At 39.7% G+C, this 21,552-nt stretch overlaps 1 protein-coding gene across 3 annotated transcripts in view; it reads right to left on the bottom strand.

The window, feature by feature from the left end:
* LOC133414529 (septin-9-like) overlaps window positions 1-16,632 on the bottom strand; it is a 78,949-nt gene extending 62,317 nt beyond the window's left edge. Inside the window, exons 1-2 of one of the 3 annotated variants that reach the window (XM_061699946.1) lie at window positions 16,581-16,617; window positions 16,468-16,515 (exon numbers count right to left, since the gene is read on the bottom strand). In XM_061699946.1, coding sequence (XP_061555930.1) covers window positions 16,468-16,489 — 22 coding nt within the window. In that variant the 5' untranslated portion in view covers window positions 16,490-16,515; window positions 16,581-16,617. Of the gene's footprint in view, window positions 1-12,601; window positions 12,631-16,467 lie in introns of those variants that run through there. The other 2 variants (XR_009770041.1, XM_061699947.1) reach the window with 2 other exon arrangements.
* Window positions 16,633-21,552: the final 4,920 nt, after the last annotated feature.

Genomic DNA, 21,552 nt, shown 5'->3' on the forward strand with positions numbered 1-21,552 from the left:
ACAAGGGAAGAATCTAATTGAAAGTCAACGTTCTTAAACGGCATGCCCGAGTTGTTATTAAACCAGCAGCTTGTATAATAATAGCAATGCACGATATAAGATGCAAACTGTTGCTACAACACTGATACAGTATGGCAGAAATCTATGCTGCAACATCTTTTCTGCAACATAGACCTTTGGAATGAATTAGAAAAGAGATCATGATCAGTAGGCCCTCTCTCACGTCCTACCTCTGTGACCTAAACTGGAAGAATGGACAAAAAAATTCCCACACTTGTCTTATTGAAAGCATTCGTAGAAGAGTGGAAGATGTCATAGATAAATATACCCTTGTTTAGTTGTTCAGTTGTTTTATTCACTAAACAAGAGTACAAAGTATGCAGGTGCAGCCACAAAAAGAAAAAGAAAACAACCATGCCAATACTTTATTACTCTTCTTGCTCCTGGCTACACTTATTTGTACATCAAAGCAACCCGCTGCCCTTGTAGTCGGCGTCTGTAATTCAAACATTGTGTTGATAAAGTGTTGTTTGGCACAGAAGTGATGTAATACACTGCCGCCTGGAGCACTCTGGTTTAAACCGAGGGCAAAGTACTCATATCTTTCTGTCAATCAAAAGTATGCATGGAAACGAGGTAAAAGAGCGACACCTACAGAGTTATCCTGGGATATCTTTGTGTGTGTGTGTGTGTGTGTGACTATGCTCACTTGCTCGGTCTTGTCAGAAGCCACAAAAACACACACCTCTCTGCACAAACACACATTTAGCGCAACTTCAATGGGTTATAAAGTAATCTCTCGACACGGGGATCTATGACTCTTTTCCCTTGAAGGGGATTTGCAAACCTCCTGGTTATATTTGCCTAATGACAATGTTATGTACAACTGAGGTCAGTGGAAGCACATGATACAAGAGAAGAATAGAGGCAGTGTTCGTGCTCACGGAAAAAAACAAGCCATATTTTCAACGACATGAATGAACGTCTGTCCATACTGGCGAGTGAGCTACAGTTACAGTAGTTAGCTTAACCGGGTCATCACGTGTGTGTGTGCATGTGTGTGTGTGTGTGTGTGTGTGTCTACAACTTTGCAAAGGCTGGTCTCGCCAAGTTAAAAAGCTCCTCCTCTTTTTTTAAAAAAAAGGAGGAGCTTCATGTAGTCAGGCCATAGCCTTGTCTAATAAAAAAGTGTGAGAGCTTCTGTGTGTGTGTATGTGTTTGTGTGCGTGCGTGCGTGCGTGTGTGTGTGTGTGTGTGTGTGTGCGTGCGTGTGTGTGTGTGTGTGTAGAACATGGTCGGTCAAGTGCATGGCCTGAACAAACATGTCAACTGCTAAGTGATTGGCCTCAGATGACTAGCAAAGGTAAGCAGAGGGGACGGGTTGCAGCACTTAGTCGCACTTGAAACACAAAAGCAATCACACATTCACTCGCACGCACACACAATGAAAGCTCACAAAGAAAAGCAGAAAAGAAGGGAGGAGTGGTTTGCCAAGCAAACAATACTGCCACACATGCTGAGTTTATTTCCATCAGGGGTTTTATTTATACAGTATTTTAATTGGGAAAAGTAGGAAACACAATTTGTGCTTATGCAGTACAATTAGAAGGTTTGGTCCAGTACATTTGATCTATCTGTCTATCCATTATAAAATGTTTTAGTTTGCAAGAAGAAATAACCTGTCAAAATTTGGAGATACAAGCTTTTCACTGGACAGTAACAAAATATACACAATATCTTTAATACTCAAATGCAAATTCTGTGTATTCTGCAGTTGAGGAGCTTCATTAGACAAAAGTAGCCCTTTGCTGGCATCTATTGGCAATTACAGTACAGTATAAAACTTTTTAGAGGGGATGTAATTTATTCATGGTTTTTCACAATTCGCGGCAAGGCTCAGTCCACATCTCCAGCAAATAGAGGGGTTCACTGTACAGTGTTCCCCCCAATATCGTGGTTCCAAGTTCACACCCCCGCTAAAGCGCTTTTTTTTAAAAACAATTGGCTTTTTGGGGGTTTTTTACCGTATACTTAACATAATGCCCTCGCATGTGAGAAAGAAGAGCCAAATCGCCGATGCACTTTTTAGGCGTTCATTGAACACCGCGAGAACAGTAAAACAGAAAAAAACAATAAGCACACTCACACAGGACTTGCTGTCAGCCACAGCTCACGCATTTGTGTTTAAGGTATTGAGAAACTGATTGGAGGTTTCAAGCAATGTTTTCGTAATAGAGAAAAACTGTAAATGCAATGTATATAACACATACACTAATTCAAATATGTTGATAATGTGTATACAATAGGTGTTTTTATAAGTTTCATGTGTTTTAATACGTTTAAATTTAGTTGTTTTTGTCTCCATACCGTGGCACGGTGGACAACTGGTTAGAGCGTCTACCTCACAGTTCTGAGAGCCGGGGTTCAATCCCCGGCCCCGCATGTGTGGAGTTTGCATATTCTCCCTGCGCCTGTGTGGGTTTTCTCCCACATCCCCAAAACATACATGGTAGGTTAATTGAAGTCTCTAAATTGCTCCTAGGTGTGAATGTGAGTGCGAATGGTTGTTTGTTTATGTGCGCCCTGCGATTGGCTGGCAACCAGTTCAGGGTGTACCCCGCCTCCTGCCCGATGATAGCTGGGATAGGTTCCAACACTCCCGTGACCCTTGTGAGGATAAGCGGTTCAGAAAATGGATGGATGGATGTCTCCATACCATGGAATTTTTACCTACTGCAGGTGGGTCTGCTGTGTATTTTTATGGCCCCTATTACACGTTAAGAGTATGCAGCAAACCTTTCACAAGAGTGCTTGCAAACGAGGCGAGAGACAGAGAGGGGGGAGAGAGAGAGAGAGAGAGAGAGAGAAAGAGAGAGAGAGAGAACTGTTTGGCGAGTGCAGATATAAAACAAAGCTTTTTACAGGCCGTGTAAGTTGCTTCACCTGGATGCATTCCTAATGAGTGAGGACCACACCAAAACATAGCAACAACCCACACACACACACACACACACACACAAACAGGCAAATAGAAGCAAAGCAAAGCAAATGTATTTATATAGCGCATTACACACACAAGGTAACTCAATGTGCTTTACATGATTAAAAGCATTTAAAAACAAAGAAAAAAACAGCTTCTAAACATTTAAAACAAAGAGAAAAAAATAAAAGTACAATTAAAACACGGTGTTGACTGGTTAGCACATCTGCCTCACAGACCCAGCCCCGCCTGTGTGGAGTTTGCATGTTCTCCCCGTGCCTGGGTGGGTTTTCTCCGGGCACTCCGGTTTCCTCCCACATCCCAAAAACATGTGTGGTAGGTTGATTGAAGACTCTAAATTGCCCGTAGGTGTGAATGTGAGTGCAAATGGTTGTTTGTTTCTATGTGCACTGCGATAGGCTGGATACCGGTTCAGGGTGTACCCCGCCTCCCGCCCGAAGATAGCTGGGATAGGCTCCAGCAGCCCGCGACCCTAGTGAGGATAAGCGTTACAGAAAACGGATGGATGGATGAATGAAAACAGCGTACAGTGCAAGAAATATACTACCCCAATTCCAATGAAGTTGGGACATTGTGTAAAACATAAATAAAAACTGAATACAATGATTTGCAAATCATGTTCAACCTGTATTTAACTGAATACACTACAAAGACAAGATATTTAATGTTCAAACTGATAAACTTTATTGTTTTTAGCAAAAAATCATTAACTTTTTATGGCTGCAACACATTCCAAATAAGCTGGGACAGGTGGCAAAAAAGAAATTTGAGGAATGCTCATCAAACACCGATTTGGAACATCCCACAGGTGAACAGGCTAATTGGGAACAGGTGGGTGCCATGATTGGGTATAAAAGGAGCTTCCCTGAGTTGCTCAGTCATTCACAAGCAGAGATGGGGCGAGATTCACCTCTTTGTGAACAAGTGCATGAGAAAATAGTCGAACAGTTTAAGGACGATGTTCCTCAATGTACAATTGCAAGGAATTTAGGGATTTCATCATCTAGGGTCCATAATATCATCAAAAGGTTCAGAGAATCTCAAGAAATCACTGCATGTAAGCGGCGAGGCCGAAAACCAACATTGAATGCCCGTGACTTTCGATCCCTCAGGCGGCACTGCATCAAAAACCGACATCAACGTGTAAAGGATATCACCACATGGGCTCAGGAACACTTCAGAAAACCAATGTCAGTAAATACAGTTCGGCAAGTACAAGTTCCGAAACTTGAAACTCTGCTATGCAAAGCAAAAGCCATTTATCAACAACACCCAGAAACGCCGCCGGCTTCTCTGGGCCCGAGCTCATCTAAGATGGACTGATGAAAAGTGGAAAAGTGTTCTGTGGTCCGACGAGTCCACATTTCAAATTGTTTTTGGAAATTGTGGACGTCGTGTCCTCCGGGCCAAAGAGGAAAAGAGCCATCCGGACTGTTATGGATGCAAAGTTCAAAAACCAGCATCTGTGATGGTATGGGGCTGTGTTAGTGCCAATGGCGTGGGTAACTTGCACATCTCTGAAGGCACCATTAATGCTGAAAGGTACATACAGGTTTTGGAGAAACATATGCTGCCATCAAAGCAACAGTCTTTTTCATGGACGCCCCTGCTTATTTCAGCAAGACAATCCCAAACCACATTCTGCACATGTTACAACAGCGTGGCTTCGTAGTAAAAGAGTGCGGGTACGAGACTGGCCTGCCTGCAGTCCAGACCTGTCTCCCATTGAAAATGTGTGGCGCATTATGAAGCGTAAAATACGACAACGGAGACCCCGGACTGTTGAACAGCTGAAGCTGTACATCAAGCAAGAATGGGAAAGCATTCAACCTACAAAGCTTCAACAATTATTGTCCTCAGTTCCCAAATGTTTATTGAATGTTGTTAAAAGAAAAGGTTCGGTAACACAGTGTAAACATGACCCTGTCCCAGCTTTTTTGGAATGTGTTGCAGCCATAAAATTCTAAGTTCATGATTATTTGATAAAAACCATCAAGTTTATCAGTTTGAACATTAAATATATTGTCTTTGTAGTGTATCCAATTAAATATAGGTTTAACATGATTTGCAAATCATTGTATTCTGTTTTTAATTATGTTTAACACCTCGTCCCAACTTCATTGGAATTGGGGTTGTAATTTAAAAGTGGAAATGCTCTAAAAAGCATGAGAAAGAAGAAGACCTTTTAACCTTGACTTAAAAACATTCACACTTGGGGCTGACGTCACTTCTGTTGGCAACTTATTCCATTTGTGTGCAACAAAATAGCTAAATGCTGCTTCATCATGTTTGCTTTGGACTCTGTGCTCCACTATTTGACCTGAGTCTGTTGATCTCAGAGCCCTACTGGGTTTATATTCCATTAGCATTTCTTTCATGTATTCAGGACCTAAACCATGTAGTGATTTATAGACCAGTAGCAGAACTTTAAAATATATTCTAAAGCTGACTGGGAGCCAGTGTAAAGACTCTAGAATTGGAGTAATATGCTCTGATTCAGCATTCTGAATGAGCTGCAGCTGTTTATTGCTCTTTTGAGGGAGTCCAGTCAGAAGACCATTACAATAGTCAAGTGTACTTGAGATAAAAGCATGGATGAGCTTCTCCTGGTCTGCTTGACACATGCAAGCCTTCACTCGGGATATGTTCTTCAGATGGTAGAAGGCAGTTTTAGTAATTGATTTGATATGACTGTTGGAAGTCAGGCCGGAATCTATCAGTACACCAATGATTCGGATTTGGTCTTTGGTTTTTAAAGAGCGTGACTCCAGGTATTTACTAACAGCAATCCTCTTTTCTTTATTGCCAAAACTGAGATAATTGTTATCTCAGTTTTGATGTGGTTTAATTGCAGAATATTTTGGCTCATCCAGTTATTTATCTGCTTTAGAAAGTGACACAACATCTCAATTGAACTGTAGTCATCTGGTGACACTGCTAGATATAACTATGTGTCAGCTGCATAGCTATGATAGTCAAAATTAAAGTTCTGAAGAATTTGACCCAAGGGTAGCATATATACAGGCTGAACAGGAGAAGAGGAAGGAGTTCAGCCTGAAATAGACTGCTGCACACACACCTTTCTGCACAGTACAAACATAATGAGTATAAAAGTATGTGAATTGAGGATACAAATAAAGCAGCCAATAAAACAACATCAGCAAGCCAGATAAGAATGAGACTTCCTCTTCAAGTCACTTCAGATGCCCGCGGAGCTTTATGACTCGAAACCTCCCACAGGGAGCATTTACTTAGTGTATGTCATTCACACAGGGATGTTGCCTGTTCACAAAGACATGTCAGGTCAACATGCTTTTAAGAATTCAGGGTGTTTTTTTTGCAGTCAGAGCATGGATAAAGAAAACAATGTTGAAATCTTTCTTGTAGATGTTTAAAGTTTGAATCCTCAACTTTTTTTTGTTGAAAAAAAGTAATTTTCACCCAAGCCACCATGAGAGAAGATGACACAATGCTGATTAAGCCTTTCAGCTACTCTAGCATCTCACTGTATTTTTCAGTATCTTATTTTTTATATTTAGTGAATGCCCTATTCATTTCCCACACTGGCCTGTTTGGTGCCGCACTGCAAATGACAGAACAGAAATGACACATGTCCTTGAAAACATTGTACAAATGTAGAATCACATATAAGAAGCCTAACATGCATAGCCTACGTCACATTGACGCGACGGTTCTGTTATTTTGTTGTAATGCAGAATTTGAGCTTCGGGGGACGCGAAAAGTTCCATACTATAGCTTTAAGGTACCAGTATATGTGGATAAAAGTAACTAGTAAACTAACACAATATTTGGTTATCCTTGCTTTCATTGGACAGCAACAATGTTCTCTCCTGCATCAGAATTATCTCTACCAAGTGCAAAGGAGAGAGAGTTTTTTTATTTATTTATTTTATCGCCATTTGTTAGTTACCACGATTAAGCAAAAACTGCACCAAGGATTTTTCTTCAAATGTCTGTGCAAAGGCATTTTGGATTTTGGTGCAAATCCAAATAACAGAGTTCCCTCAGCCCAGAATTTAAAAAAATGGTACAATCCTGTCAATTTGTTATCCTCCATGAACCAGCATGGACCAGGAGTAGCCTAATTAAGAATGGACAATCAAAAACAGTATTATTCATAACTTTTTTTCAGATGAACTCTTTTTTTTCCATTGGAATTAGATGAAACCATTTTCCCGTATCCAGAATGAAAAATGGCTCTGTCCTGTGGATTTATGACACCCGCCATAAACCAGGAAGTGGCCTGCTAACTGACTGAACAGACACAAATATATCTCTCCCTAAAATCTTGTTTTCTTCTGTCGTATTTTGCTGTTCAAATCACACGAGAACCATTCCCCCAGTTCCAAAATAAAAACAATGGTCGTCTTATCATCATTTTCTTTGATCCAGAAAGTACTATGGTAACTAACAAACTAACAAACACCTATTTTAAGATGCCACATTTTGTAAAAAATTGTGCTGTAATTTGAATCATTATGGAACTTCTCCCCTCACTCTAGAATAAAAAAAATACATACTGTTTTGTCATCCTGCATCTCCTTGAACCAGCAAGCAGCCTGTTAACTACCAAAACAATGGTCAAATAAATATGTTACCTGTTTTTTTTTTGTGTGTTTGTTTTTTAAGTAGTGGTGCGTTTCTCCCGCTCCATAATCCTAAAAGGTACAGTCCGGTCGCTTCATGTGATTGTTTATAATCCAGGAAATCCACAGGTATTTGTTTGTTGCATGACAAGCGAAATCAAATGTAGAACCTATCGGTTCACAACCCCTAGTTTTAAGTGAACAATCTCATTCATACTCACACTTTGCAATAGTAAACCAAATGGCCATCGGTGAATCCATCTTGTAGACATGTAAATGTCAATGCAAAGTGTTTTACCATTCATCTGAACCCCCTCATTATCTTTTTGCAGGCTCCCTCTGGGCCTAGAGCCTACCGACAACGTCTGCTATCAGTGTCGAGCTGTGGCCGCATGGCAGAGCTACATTCTTTGCTACTAATAATAAACACAGGAGGTGGAACCTCCAAGAGAAGGCTCCATATGGCGGAGCGAGGACGACCAAGAGATTGAGGGCCCAAGGATATCAGAGGCGTGGGGGTGTAAATATAATAGGTTGTTATTGTCGTTGTAGGTTGTAATCATGTATAACGGTACTGCATCATACTGAGAGCTGTTTCTGATTGTGTGTTGTAGAACACAATACATTCTGACTGAAGTAATCTCAACTGCATTTCAAATGACTTCTTATTTGAAATTGTTTTGATGAATAACAAAATGTTGTTTGTTTTGTAGGTTGCAGTAAGTGGACATGACCAGGAAAAGAGGACGCCACATGTGAAAAGACAATGTACTTGCTGGTTGCACTTCCGGGCGCTGAGAGTCGACAGTTTGTTACAGCTCTTTGATTTCTTTCTTTCTTTCTATTTTATTGCCTTCCCCTACCCACCCTCATTTCCTGTTTCTCTAAGTCCAAGATGTAATGTCATAAAATATCAACGTTATCAGACTTATATCCCCTCCTGTTTACGATGTTTCACCTACAACCACAAGGAATGGAGCGGGACGAGACCCGGCGATGAAGGGAAGTAAAATGAAGGGAGCGAGAGGACTAAATAGGACAGGAGATTTGAACCGTTCCTTCCATTGATCATTATGGGGAATGTGAGGTTACTCGCCAAAGAACGAAACAACAGCTGTTAGAAAACAGCAGCTGTTGATTTTCAAACCGTTAGCTGCAGCCAACATGAGTGACATCATGCCCGCTATGATCGCAAAATTACATTTTTAGCATCCCGGCACCTTCATACTGGTCAATAGAGACTTAAATCATGTTTCCTCTCTCACATCTCCAACTGTTTACACAACATGTAGACCATGAAAGAAGAGGGCATAAAAACTTGGGGCCTAAAGGATGCCAAAGTGGAATTTTGCATTTGCGATTATTTAGATAAAGAAGGGATTTTTTTGAAATAAGGTATTGAAAAGAAGGAAAATAAGACTCCTGCCTAGTTACCTTACTAAATCATCCATCCATCCATCCATTATCTGAGCCGCTTCTCCTCACTAGGGTCGCGGGCGTGCTGGAGCCTATCCCAGCTATCATCGGGCAGGAGGCGGGGTACACCCTGAACTGGTTGCCAGCCAATCGCAGGGCACATATAAACAAACAACCATTCACACTCACATTCACACCTACGGGCAATTTAGAGACTTCAATTAACCTAGCATGCATGTTTTTGAGATGTGGGAGGAAACCAGAGTGCCCGGAAAAAACCCATGCAATCACGGGGAGAACGTGCAAACTCCACACAGGCGGGGGCGGGGATTGAACCCCGCTTCTCAGAACTGTGAGGCAGACGCTCTAACCAGTCGTCCACCGTGCCACCCTTACTAAATCAGCGTCTTCAAAAATGTAGTAGCACATTGGGTAGAGCTGCAGATCAGGTTGAGACGAAGGATAACCATGTTCACATCCTGATTTACATCACAATGAATAAGTAGTGTTGCTATAATGACGGCCGTCGACTGCCCAATGACTGCATGAACTGCGCCTGAAAAGCCAACTCGGTGACGGTACAGTAAGAACGTGCAGGAAGGTGTGACTTCAATAGAAACGCGATTCATGGAGAACTGGAATATTACATGCTGACTGAGGCAAAGGCATCTTTAAAAACAATGCGGTTGCACTTTATGTAGGGATGCAGATCAGGTTGGGACCACAATGATTAATATGTACATGCCCTGACTGACATCACAATCAATCAGTGGTGCTAATGATTAACATGTAGACCACCCAATGACTGCTTAGATACTGTAGATGCTCATACTCCCTGTGACAGCGCAGTAAAGTTGGATTTAAACATAAAGGCAAGTCAGCTAAATAATACATGCCAACTGATATGAGTAGCAATAACTAAAGGAAATTTAATAAGGTAATGAAATCTAAGATTATTTTAAAATCATGGTAGAATGTTTTTTGAAGGCAAAGATGGACACAAATAATTTATCGCTAACATCAGCGCTAATTTTTGTTAAAACGTGCATCTTTTGTATCTCTGCTGCAGGGTAAATCAGGGATGTCCAACTCATTTTAGTTTAAGGGCCACATTCTGCTCAATTTGATTTCAAGTGAGCCGGACCAGTATATCTGTGACCTAATAATCTATTGTTGGATTTATCTCACCAAACATTATAATGAATAAACACAAAAGGAATGAAGACGTTGGTCATTTTACTCATGAGGAGGGCGCATGGGAGATTGTTCAGGTTACAGCCTCTCAACACGCTCTAAACAATCTCCCCCGTCGCTCCTACATTTATTTGAAAATAGGAGGGTTCTACAAGACATAATATTCTAAGCATTAAGACACAACACAAAACATAGGACCAGACGACACCTGTCCCGTCCCCGACCACATCCGATCACGTCCTTGGTCAAGGCGCCCTTCCATCAAATGTTGCTGAGTCATCTTCTTGAAGGCGAGACATCTATCTATCTAAATATTGTCCATAATACTAATGCAAGCTACTAATGCAAAATACTAATGCAAGCTAAGCAAATAAATGATAACTACTAAGATATATCTAACATCTATAAAGAATGACAATTCAATTTGTTTCCCTTTTTTGGGGTGCAAATGTATTGTCTTAACATTTGCGGTTCTACGGTGCTTGTGTCAAAATACAAGTGTTTGAGTTTTAAAAAAAAATGAATAAATGAACTCAAACTTGCCTGACAGGCAGAAAAATCCCCTCCGGCCGTATTGGACCGCTTCTGGCCCACGGGCTGTACAATTGACACCCCTGGGGTAAATGATCAGAAAACGTCGACATCAACTAGGAGTTGAACCGATTAATCAACTAATCGAGAAGTCGACTTTACAGCAACGTTAAAGCTTGACGTGGATTAATCGCTAATCAATTGTTTTTTAGCATCTCGTCTTTCAGTTGGCCAATTTACAGAGGAATTTCAACTCAGCCAACTGTTGACGTCGCCAGACTGTAATGCTCGAAAATATACGTAAAACTGCTCGATGATGAAAAAAAAAAAAAAAAAAAAAAAGGTTGGGGACATGTCGATAACGTAAAAGATGTCAATGACATTTTCGATTAATCGACTTGACTTTCATCACATATAGTCAGCAACAAAAAAATCTTCAGGCGTTCAAGTCACAACACATTCTTTTTTTATGTAGAGGAATTTAAATCATTATTCCTTGCCTTAAATTAATTGCAATTATGATGAATATCGATTCAAACATAAATTGAAGTATTTAACTGTTATTTTTAATTGATAGCTGTAGAACCATGACGAGCACTCCACCAGCTGCTCTACTGAATGTTATGCACCATCATTTGCGATCAGGACAACCACATAACTCCAATACCTTATTATTCCATTATCCACAGACTTCCAGGAAGCCAAATTGAAGGTTACGCCATCCATCGGCATGTCGAGCCAGATTACAGGGTAAATATGTCTCAACACACTTTTATAGCTTGACTTTCATGTTACCATATAACAACAGCTTTTGGGCTCCCACTTACAGCCTTGTATAAACAAAATAGAAGCCATAATGTGACACAAGGAGGCTTTTGTCACATTGCTGCTGGACCTGGAGTTGCACGGTTGTGTGGAGTGGAACATAAAAGCACATACCAGGAGGAGTACTTGGAAAAGAGGGACTCCCTCCGTGTGTGTGCGTGTGTACGGTGTTATTCATACAGGTTACTCATTGATCGACAGCATTGGAGGGAGTGGTCTAACAGAGGTGTGGAACAATACATGCTGACTGAAGCAATGGAATCCCGGTTGCTTTTCAACTTTGCAGTCACTAGACAAAGAATGGAACTTTTGGGATGTTTTTGCAAGCTCCAAAGGTGGACAAAGAGCTTAAAATCAGTTGGCAGCTTGATGGGACGTCACTACCAAGCTGTGTGACTGCCATGTCGACCGCCCAATGACTGCATGAACACTGACTCAAGAGAGGGCCAATCACAATACAGCCCAGCTTGCGCAAGAAGGAGGGACTTAAAACAGAAACGGCAATCACAGAGGAGCGGAAGAATACATGCTGATCATTTCATCAAAAAATAGCTTTCAAGCTCTTTATGGCCACTCCCATTTGACGTTTGCTGTCAAACTAATCCTCAAATGAAGAGAATCACACCTTGTGTGTTTAAAACAAACAAATTTTGTTGTCGTAAGAGCACACCCTGTTAGCTTAATGCTAACATTAATGGAAATTCCCTTTGACATGCTAACATTAGCATTGATCGCGATTTTTTTTTTTTTTTACCCTTTAAGCAACGGATATTTTAATGCATATGGAGCAACCAGAATCCAGAATCATCATTATTTGCCAAGTATGTCCAAAAAACAAACAAGGAATTTGTCTCCGGTAGTTGGAGCCGCTCTAGTACGACAACAGACAGTCAGTCAATTGACAGAGAACACTTTTGAGACATAAAGACATTGACAAAAAACAGTCACAGAGCAATAAAGGGTTAATAGTTATCTGGTAATGTATATAGTAACAACACATGTATATAGATAATATAACAATACTCACAGGCATACATATTCTTCATCCTCAATAAAAAAAAAAGACAAACTTTACACTAATTTAATGGTAAGCAGTACAGTAGAAGAAGAAAGAAAAAGACTTATATTCTTCTTCATTTGTTTGTATAATACAGTACTGCCTCCTGGTGGCCAAGATGGGTACACCAGAAGTTGCAGTACATTGAATTTGTGATGAAACTGTTAATACTTTACATTGAACTGAAAACCCACGCAATCAAGGGGAGAACATGCAAACTCTACACAGGCGGGGCCGGGGATTGAACCCCGGTCCTCAGAACTGTGAGGCAGACGCTCTAACCAGTCGTCCACCGTGCCGCCAATACAACAATCCCTATGGAAATAAATTGAAATAACAATCCGTTCCACCCTCCCAAAAAACAAAAGAAACATTTTTTATGTAATGTGTTTTTCATAAGAAAAATAACACTCTATATTATTTGACTTTTTAAAAAGATGGAGTACAGTGGAGCCCTGCAAACTCGCAGTTCGGCACCCACGGGTTCACCTATTGACTGATTTTTTTAAAGATTTTTTTCTTTCTTTTCTTTTTTCTTTTTTTTAACCCTGCTTACTTTTTTTTCTTTCCCCAATGCAATTATGATGGGTGTCAATTATCTGCGGATTTTCGCTATTCGTGGTCCGGCCCAGTCTCTGATCCCAATGAATACTCGGGGTACAATGTAATGACATAATTAAATACACAGAATGTAAATAGTTGTTGCCTCATTTTTTGCTTTAAATTCAATGGACATTATACCGCTCCTTGTGGTGTGCATGCCTTGGCCACCTTGGGGCAGTATAATACAAACTTTCAGACATACATGAAGACGGTAAATTCAGTAAAGTGCAGTAATATGAGTTCATCTTCAAAGAGGATAGAGAATATATGCCTGTGAGTATTCCATTTTTTGCTCGCAGGTCAAAGCAAAAAATAGGCCGAACGATGGCTTGTGTCTCAAAAAAATGTAAGTCAGGTCACTCGTATCTCAGTGTACATGATTCAAACTTGCGATATTGTATGCACGTGAGTGTGTGCGCCCCCCCTTTACAAACACACATCCCCGCACATTGGAAAGAAGCAATGCACATGCATACACTTTGTTATTATACGATTCCACAAAAAGGAATGTGACATCTGCACACACACACGCACACAGACACACACACACACACATACAGGAGGAGGAGGACGAGGAGGAAGGAGAGGTGACATGACCCAACTTGCACTTGACTCCAATGGAAAAGTCTCAGGGGCTCTATTGCACAAAGACTCTGGAAAGAGGACCCGGGAAGAGCGGCATTCCGCAGGATAGACCTTGTGTACATTGCAGTGAGTCGGAGCTTAACTGAAGAAGGAGGAGGTCAATGAGGCTCAGCGGATGGAAGCGAGATTAGGCGGTAATGGAAAAAGAGGAGGAGGTCAGGGGGTGATAGGAAAGAGAGGAAAAGGTGAGGAGAAAGATGGATGTTTCAATCAGGATGTGCGCAATAGGCGGGGGGGGGGGGGGGGGGGCTCGTGAGTGACAAGGCGGTCTGAGTTGTTCGTAGGTCGAAACCTTAAGGCTGTAAACTTTGCACTCCTCTTTGATCAAAGAGGACGACGTGATGGCCTTCATTGCCTTCCGCAGATGTTCCATTAATCTTTTCTCTCCACCCTCTAAGCCAGTGTTCCACAAACGTTATAGAAAAATACACCTATTTTACATTAGAAAAATCTCACTGCACACTACCAAACAAAAATGACATAAAAATGTCTGAAAACTGAAATAATGACGATGATATCTCATCACATACTGTTCAGTGACTCAGTGTGAAATCTGGGCCTGTTGAGTTGAACATAAAACTATTATTGTGTTGTATGAATGGATATACAGGTTAATTGTACCTTCTGTCATCCAGTGGAAGAGCATTTAATTGTTCCGCCTGTCACTATATGTCACAGACAAAGATAAATGAACTAGGATACATTATTTGTAAAACAACCCCAATTCCAGTGAAGTTGGGACGTTTTGTTAAACATAAATAAAAACTGAATACAATGATTTGAAAATCATGTTCAACCTATATTGAATTGGATACACTACAAAGACACGATATTTCATGTTCAAACTGATAAACTCTATTGTTTTTAGCAAATAATCATTAACTTAGAATTTTATGGCTGCAACACGTTCCAAAAAAGTTGGGACAGGTGGCAAAAAAGACTGAGAAAGTTGAGGAATGCTCATCAAACACCTGTTTGGAACATCCCACAGGTGAACAGGCTAATTGGGAAGAGGTGGGTGCCATGATTGGGTATAAAAGGAGCTTCCCTGCATTGCACAAGCAAAGATGGGGCGAGGTTCACCTCTTTGTGAACAAGTGCGTGAGAAAATAGTCAAACAGTTTAAGGACAATGTTCCTCAACGTACAATTGCAAGGAATTTAGGGATTTCATCAGCTACGGTCCATAATATCATCAAAAGGTTCAAAGAATCTGGAGAAATCACTGCATGTTAGCGGCAAGGCCGAAAACCAACATTGAATGCCCGTGACTTTCGATCCCTCAGGCGGCACTGCATCAAAAACCGACATCAATGTGTAAAGGATATCACCACATGGGCTCAGGAACACTTCAGAAAACCAATGTCACTCAATACAGTTCGGCGCTACATCCGAATTAAACCCAATTAAACACTTGAATAAATAAACGGTTTACCTCAAATAGATGCCTCCTTTTTCCCCTCAGGAAAAAAAACAACAGGTGATACAACTCTCAGTTCAGTTATAAACTGCCTCATTTCGAATAAATGCCCTGCAATTAGTGGCTGTAATTACCTTAACTATGACTGATGGCTCCATGTGTTTTGGTAGAGCTTTGTCTGCGACAAGGCATCTGTAAAGCTGACATTTATAGTGAGTTGAAAGAGAAACAATCGATTCTGAACATTTCAACACTGATTTGACACTTGGAAACTGGTGGATTTCGGGTTTGGGAAAAAGCTAAGACGAAAGAAACTAAATAAACAGATGATCCCTAATAGATGCCTGTTACTTTCTGTGGTTGGGTTAAATAAATGCCTCCCTCAAATAAACCCTCCATTTAGTGGCTGTAATCACTTTGACTATGAATAATACCACAGCATCTTTACCACAATGCAGACAGCGTGCAGAGCAGACATGGCATCTGTAAAACTGAAGTTTAAAGATAAATTTACTGTTGCAAAAGTTGCTAAATATTTCAACACTGTCCCGGAACAAATAAGGCATTGGCAAAACAAGTCCAAAATAGGCGAGCCTCACAAAAAAATGAACACCTTACCCCAAATACAACCCCTATTCCAATGAAGTTGGAACGTTGTGTTAAACATAAATAAAAACAGAATACAATGATTTGCAAATCATGTTCAACCTATATTTAATTGAATACACTACAAAGACAAGCTATGTAATGTTCAAACTGATCAACTTGATTGTTTTTAGCAAATAATCATTAACTGAGAATTTTATGGCTGCAGCACGTTCCAAAAAAGATGGGGCAGGTGGCAAAGTTTACTGTAGAGTTTAAAGAAACATTCCAGGAAAAACTGCAAAAAATGTATCAACATTTTGGAAGTTATCGGTGTTAATGTCATTTGTATCCGTTTTCTATTTAACTGTACCTAATGTTTTGTCTCGTGAGCTGCAGGAGCTTTTCTGTCATGATGTCATTCATTTGGAGCCCAACCCTGCAAGTGAAGCTTTGTTACCACACCCACGGTAAGATCACGCAAGGGGTCTTTCTCCCAAAATATGAATTTTGAAGACTACACCGTATCATCTCCATAATGATGACGGTGTGTTTGATAGCATGGATGTCAGGAACACACTTACCTGTGTAAGAGGATTTCTTCATGATGGCAGATGTTTTCCTCCTGAAACCTGTGAAATTAAAAAGTGTATCGTTCTTCTTTTTAATAAGCTTCTTTACTCAACAGTCCTCTTACTTCACTTGAACTGTGTTCAGTTTGGAGGCGTATTCCAGTGCGCCGTGCACCTCTTTGGAGAGAGAGAGAGAAAAAATAACAGAAGGTAATGGACACAATCACACCTGCGCTTCTGCGTCATGACGCACGCCCATGCGGCATGTGCGTGAGTGGTTTAGCTCTTACACTGTGCACTATTCCACATTAGGAGCCTTACCTACGACACATAAGAAGCGCAACAAGGCGACTGTCTGGCGTCGGTCTGTAGGATACAAACAGTTTATTAGTTAATCCGCTGACTAAAAATGTCAACAACAAAAAAAGTGGATTAACATGCATATAAGACAAACCATGAAGCCCTAAGCAAAAGTTTAGTTTAGGGCATTTGTGCAATTTCTGTAAGGTGTTATCTGTTTTTTTTTTTTTTTTTTTTTTAATGTATTTTTGATTTATTTATTTTAACTGCAACAGCAATCTGCAAAAAGTTCAACCTTGGTTTCATTGGCCCATAACACATTTTCCCACTTGTCAGGGAGATATTTTTATAGTCCGATGAAACCACGTTTGAACTTTTTGGCCACAAACACATCATTGCTCATCACCAAAAGAACACTATACCTACAGTGAAGCATGACAGTGGCAGCATCATGCTTTGGGGCTGTTTTCCTTCAGTTGAAAATGGGGCCTGAGTCAAGGTGAAGGGAATTATTAATAAAATGTCAGAAAAAAGTCCTACAAGAACATCTGAACTTTATTTGCCGTTAATCAGAGGCACTTTAAATAGTAGCAGGTGTGACCTTAATCCCATTTAACATGACTTTGAACGTGACTGGAACGTGATTTATTTCCAATTGAGTTGTAAAGCATATTGGTCACATTAATCTTGGAAAAATTTTTGAAATGATTTATCTTGGTCTCCTTTTTTTCTATATACAGTGTGTGTGTTTGTGTTTTTTTTTTTTTTTTTAAACTAACATTTGAACCGAGCCATGTATAGCCATTTTTTATATCAACTGTATGCCTAACCTACAATGTACAAAACAGAATATTACAAATAACACAATGTACAAAAACAGAGCATTAAATATAGTAAAATAAACAACTGAATATCAAGCAAATACTTTTTTAAAATGATGACTGAACAGGTACCTGAAACAAGGTGACAAAAATGGTTTTAAAAAAACGAATATCTGATAAAGTAATTAGGGCTTAAAACTGTAAAAATGTGTACAAATCCAAAATAAAAACCAAAATATTTAACTTTTTTTTTCATGTTACTCTGGTCTTGCTCAACCCTCCCTACTCACGCTGCAAAAAGGTGCTAATAGCTTATTTATGTCTTGGGTCATCACTGTGAGTGGGTGTCTCAATGTAAGCCTGTGACTCACACAACAGTGTGTGATGTATGTCAATGTGAGCGTGTTGTGGCAACATCCACCTGTTTACTGTCACATTGAGGGGGCTTCGCTTCGTTTTCAAGGACAAAAAAAAAAAAGAGCAAAAAAAGTCAATTCCCTCTGAGAAATACAGAGACGATGCCATTGAGCTAAAATGTCAGACAAGCACGGTGAACTAATGCAGTGATTTCCAATCACTGTTTTGTGGGATATTTGAAGAGATTTGAACCTTCAATCAGGTGTGCTGCAGAAATTGAGCGCAAAAATATTCTTTATTTATTGCAAATAATGTATCTTCGTTCATCTATCTATGCCAATGGCGTATAGTGATCGGCAGAGCAATTAAATACTCTTCTACTAGATAGAATTAAACTGTGTACCAGCCTGTTGCCATTTATACAACAGAAGAATAGCTGTCCAATTAAAAGGCCCAGATTATACAACCCCAATTCCAATGAAGTTGGGACGTTGTTAAACATAAATAAAAACACAATTTGCAAATCACTTTCAACCTATATTTAATTGAATACACTACAAAGACAAGATATTTAATGTTCAAACTGATAAACTTGATTGTTTTTAGCAAATAATCATTAACTTCGAATTTTATGGCTGCAACACGTTCCAAAAAAGTTGGGACAGTTTCATGTTTACCACTGTGTTACATCACCTTAAATATCTTGTCTTTGTAGTGTATCCAATTTAATATAGGTTGAACATGATTTGCAATTCATTGTATTCTGTTTTTGTTTATGTTTAACACAACGTCCCAACTTCATTGGAATTGGGCTTGTACACTGCGTATGTAAATTTGTGAGTAACTCGAGACAACATCACTATTTTAATATTCATACTGTTGTTATTAAATGTGAATAAATGAGTTAATCGATCAATAGCATGACGTCACCATTGTACTTCTGGGTCGATCGCTCGCTTGACTATCTTTGCTAAATAAGATTGATTAAATGCTTTGTTTGTTAAATTAATCCTCAAGGCACTGTTCTCTTTTATTAGCAGTGAACAGAGAAACACTGATTATAGTCTCCATAATTTGTCCGAAGGCCTGCTATGCTACACATGGGCCGTGCTAACTGTGACCCAAATAAAAATACAGGCCCTGTTGAAAATGGATGGATGAACACCCTTTAAAATTATTGTCAGAGTTTTTCAGGGTTTCAAGAGTAAACGTATTAATGACACGAGTTCATGGTATGACAACATGCTTGAGGTTCAAGCCACATGGAGTGAGTTCCTCTGAGTGGGAGCTGCACGTTTGAGCTCCACTGACATCATGTGGCCACGGCCTGTTCTCATCACAGTTCAACTGTAGCCGGTATCTGCGTGTGTGCCCCCTTGGGGCACTGGCAGTTTGAGGTCCTTGCAGGTTGGGTTATTGGCACCATAAAAAATGTATTGCACATAAAAGTAAAAAAAAAAAGTCTACCTAAATAAAGGCTTCAAGACAGATAGTTGCAAAAGAGAAAAAGAAATACAAATGTGTTGTACTGCAAAGTCAACAGTAAAATCTACAGATGCCGGGGGCACTTTACCATTGTTCAATTGTAATTTACTAAACATGCAAAAAGCAGTGCATCAAGCAATTATACAGTGCATTATAGTTATTGAAAAAACTGTGTATCGATGACATAATAGCTTTGAACAATCAACAAAGTTACTGGTCGCACCTGCGCTAACGGATGAAAATGAACTCACATATTAGGGGCAAAAAGTCACCATTTAGGGCAGGGGTGTCAAACTGTTTTTTAGTCAGCCCAATTTGTTCCCAAGTGGGCCGGACCACCATATTTGTAGCTTAAAAATCCATAAATCCATTGTTTCTGTGAAAATAATGAGTACTTTCGGAAAATATACACATTTATTCAGTATTATCTTGTCGCAAATGTCGTTACAAATCATATGAGCAATCTCAAATTTATAACAAGAAATGATTTCAACAGTATAATGAATCCGTGAGCATGCATCATTCAGTAATGCATCCTTTGTAAATGTATACACAGAAATACACGTTGTAACGGTCTGACATGAAGTCAGACAAAACAGGAAATTTAGGCATTTTCGGTTTTGTGGCGAAATGTGGAATAAAAAGTTAGAAGGCCCGCCCCCGTTATATAGTTCATCGGATTAAAAAGCGTTTGATAATTTTGTCCCATGTCTTGAGGTGATACACACCAAGTTTGAAGCGAATCCGATGAAAGCTGTAGGAGGAGTTTGCAAAAGTATAAACCCTGAAAAAATGCGAAGATTTCGCACTTTTTTCTTTCAAAAGGTCACAGGTCACTTTGTCTAGAAGTTACGACATCGCGCGCACCGACTTTTGTGTGTGTCTTGGTCCCCTCTATATGCATACCAATTTTCAGAGCCGTAGGTCATACATCCCACTGACTTGTCCTTTGATGTACTTTCGGCATGGACCTCGCAGGTCTCTGCTCGGGCCCTCATCAGAATAATTTCTACAGATACAATAGGGAACTCGCAGGTCACTGCTCGGGCCCTAAAAAAGAGGCCAAATGCGTGTTCAAACTGTTTATTGACATTTCCTGTTAAAGTTGACACGTTAAACAAAGAAAATGACACGTGTATTCAATCAAACCACATACGTAGCTTGCAAACGTCTCCTAGCCTTATGCTAACACACAATGCAAACCGCCATAGATTGGCTAATGAAACTAGCATCGGTGTTGCGGTACTTGATATTGCAGTACATATAACCCTCTAAGCCAGGGAGGGTGTTAAACTCGTTTTTGTGACGGGGCACAAGCGTAGTTATGACTTCCCTCGGAGGGCCGCTACAACTGTGAACCCATATAATTGAAAGATTACCTCATACACTGTAATTACATACAGTATACACAACACATTGATGAATAGCCAGTTTTGAAATCAGAAGCCTATAAAAACATGTTTTTCAACTATTACATTTCTTTTCAAAGGGGGATTGGTAAAAAAAGAATGCTTGCAAATATCTCAATGGTATTACACCAGAACACAATGAGCAAGTTTGATCTGCTTTCGCGGGCCACATAAAATGATGTGGCGGGCCGGATCCGGGCCCCCGGGCCACCGAGTTTGACACCTGTGTTCTAAGCAATGGCTAACTGGACAACCAAAATCATGCAAAATGTCCAAAACAAACTCCTCAGGTCTCATCAAATTCTTCAGGGTGTTACATATTATTGTAATATTTTTGCCTTAATTGTATATACTTTTTTAGCTAATAGTTGACTTTGTGATGTACAGTCATGTGAATGGCTCTGATGTACATTTTATTTGCATCTAAATGTGGACGGGATCTAAGCACGCAAACCAAAAAAAGTAAGCTATAAATATTTTAAAATACTTAGTATATTTAAATATATTTTTTATATATTGTAAATACATCGATACTGTATAAAAAGCCTGTCAAGTGAATCACGTGCAGAAGCGTACGTCGATTCATTTTCATTTTAAAAACATTATATTTAAAATCAAATAAAAACAAGCAAAATGCTTCAGAATAAAGTTTTTAAATCATCACAAAATTCTAAGAAACGTGATTTATATTGGACAGTGTCTGTGTAAAAAAACACATATTTTAA

The sequence above is a fragment of the Phycodurus eques genome, chromosome 16 (genome assembly GCF_024500275.1).
Source record: "Phycodurus eques isolate BA_2022a chromosome 16, UOR_Pequ_1.1, whole genome shotgun sequence".
Taxonomy (NCBI): Eukaryota; Metazoa; Chordata; class Actinopteri; order Syngnathiformes; family Syngnathidae; genus Phycodurus; species Phycodurus eques.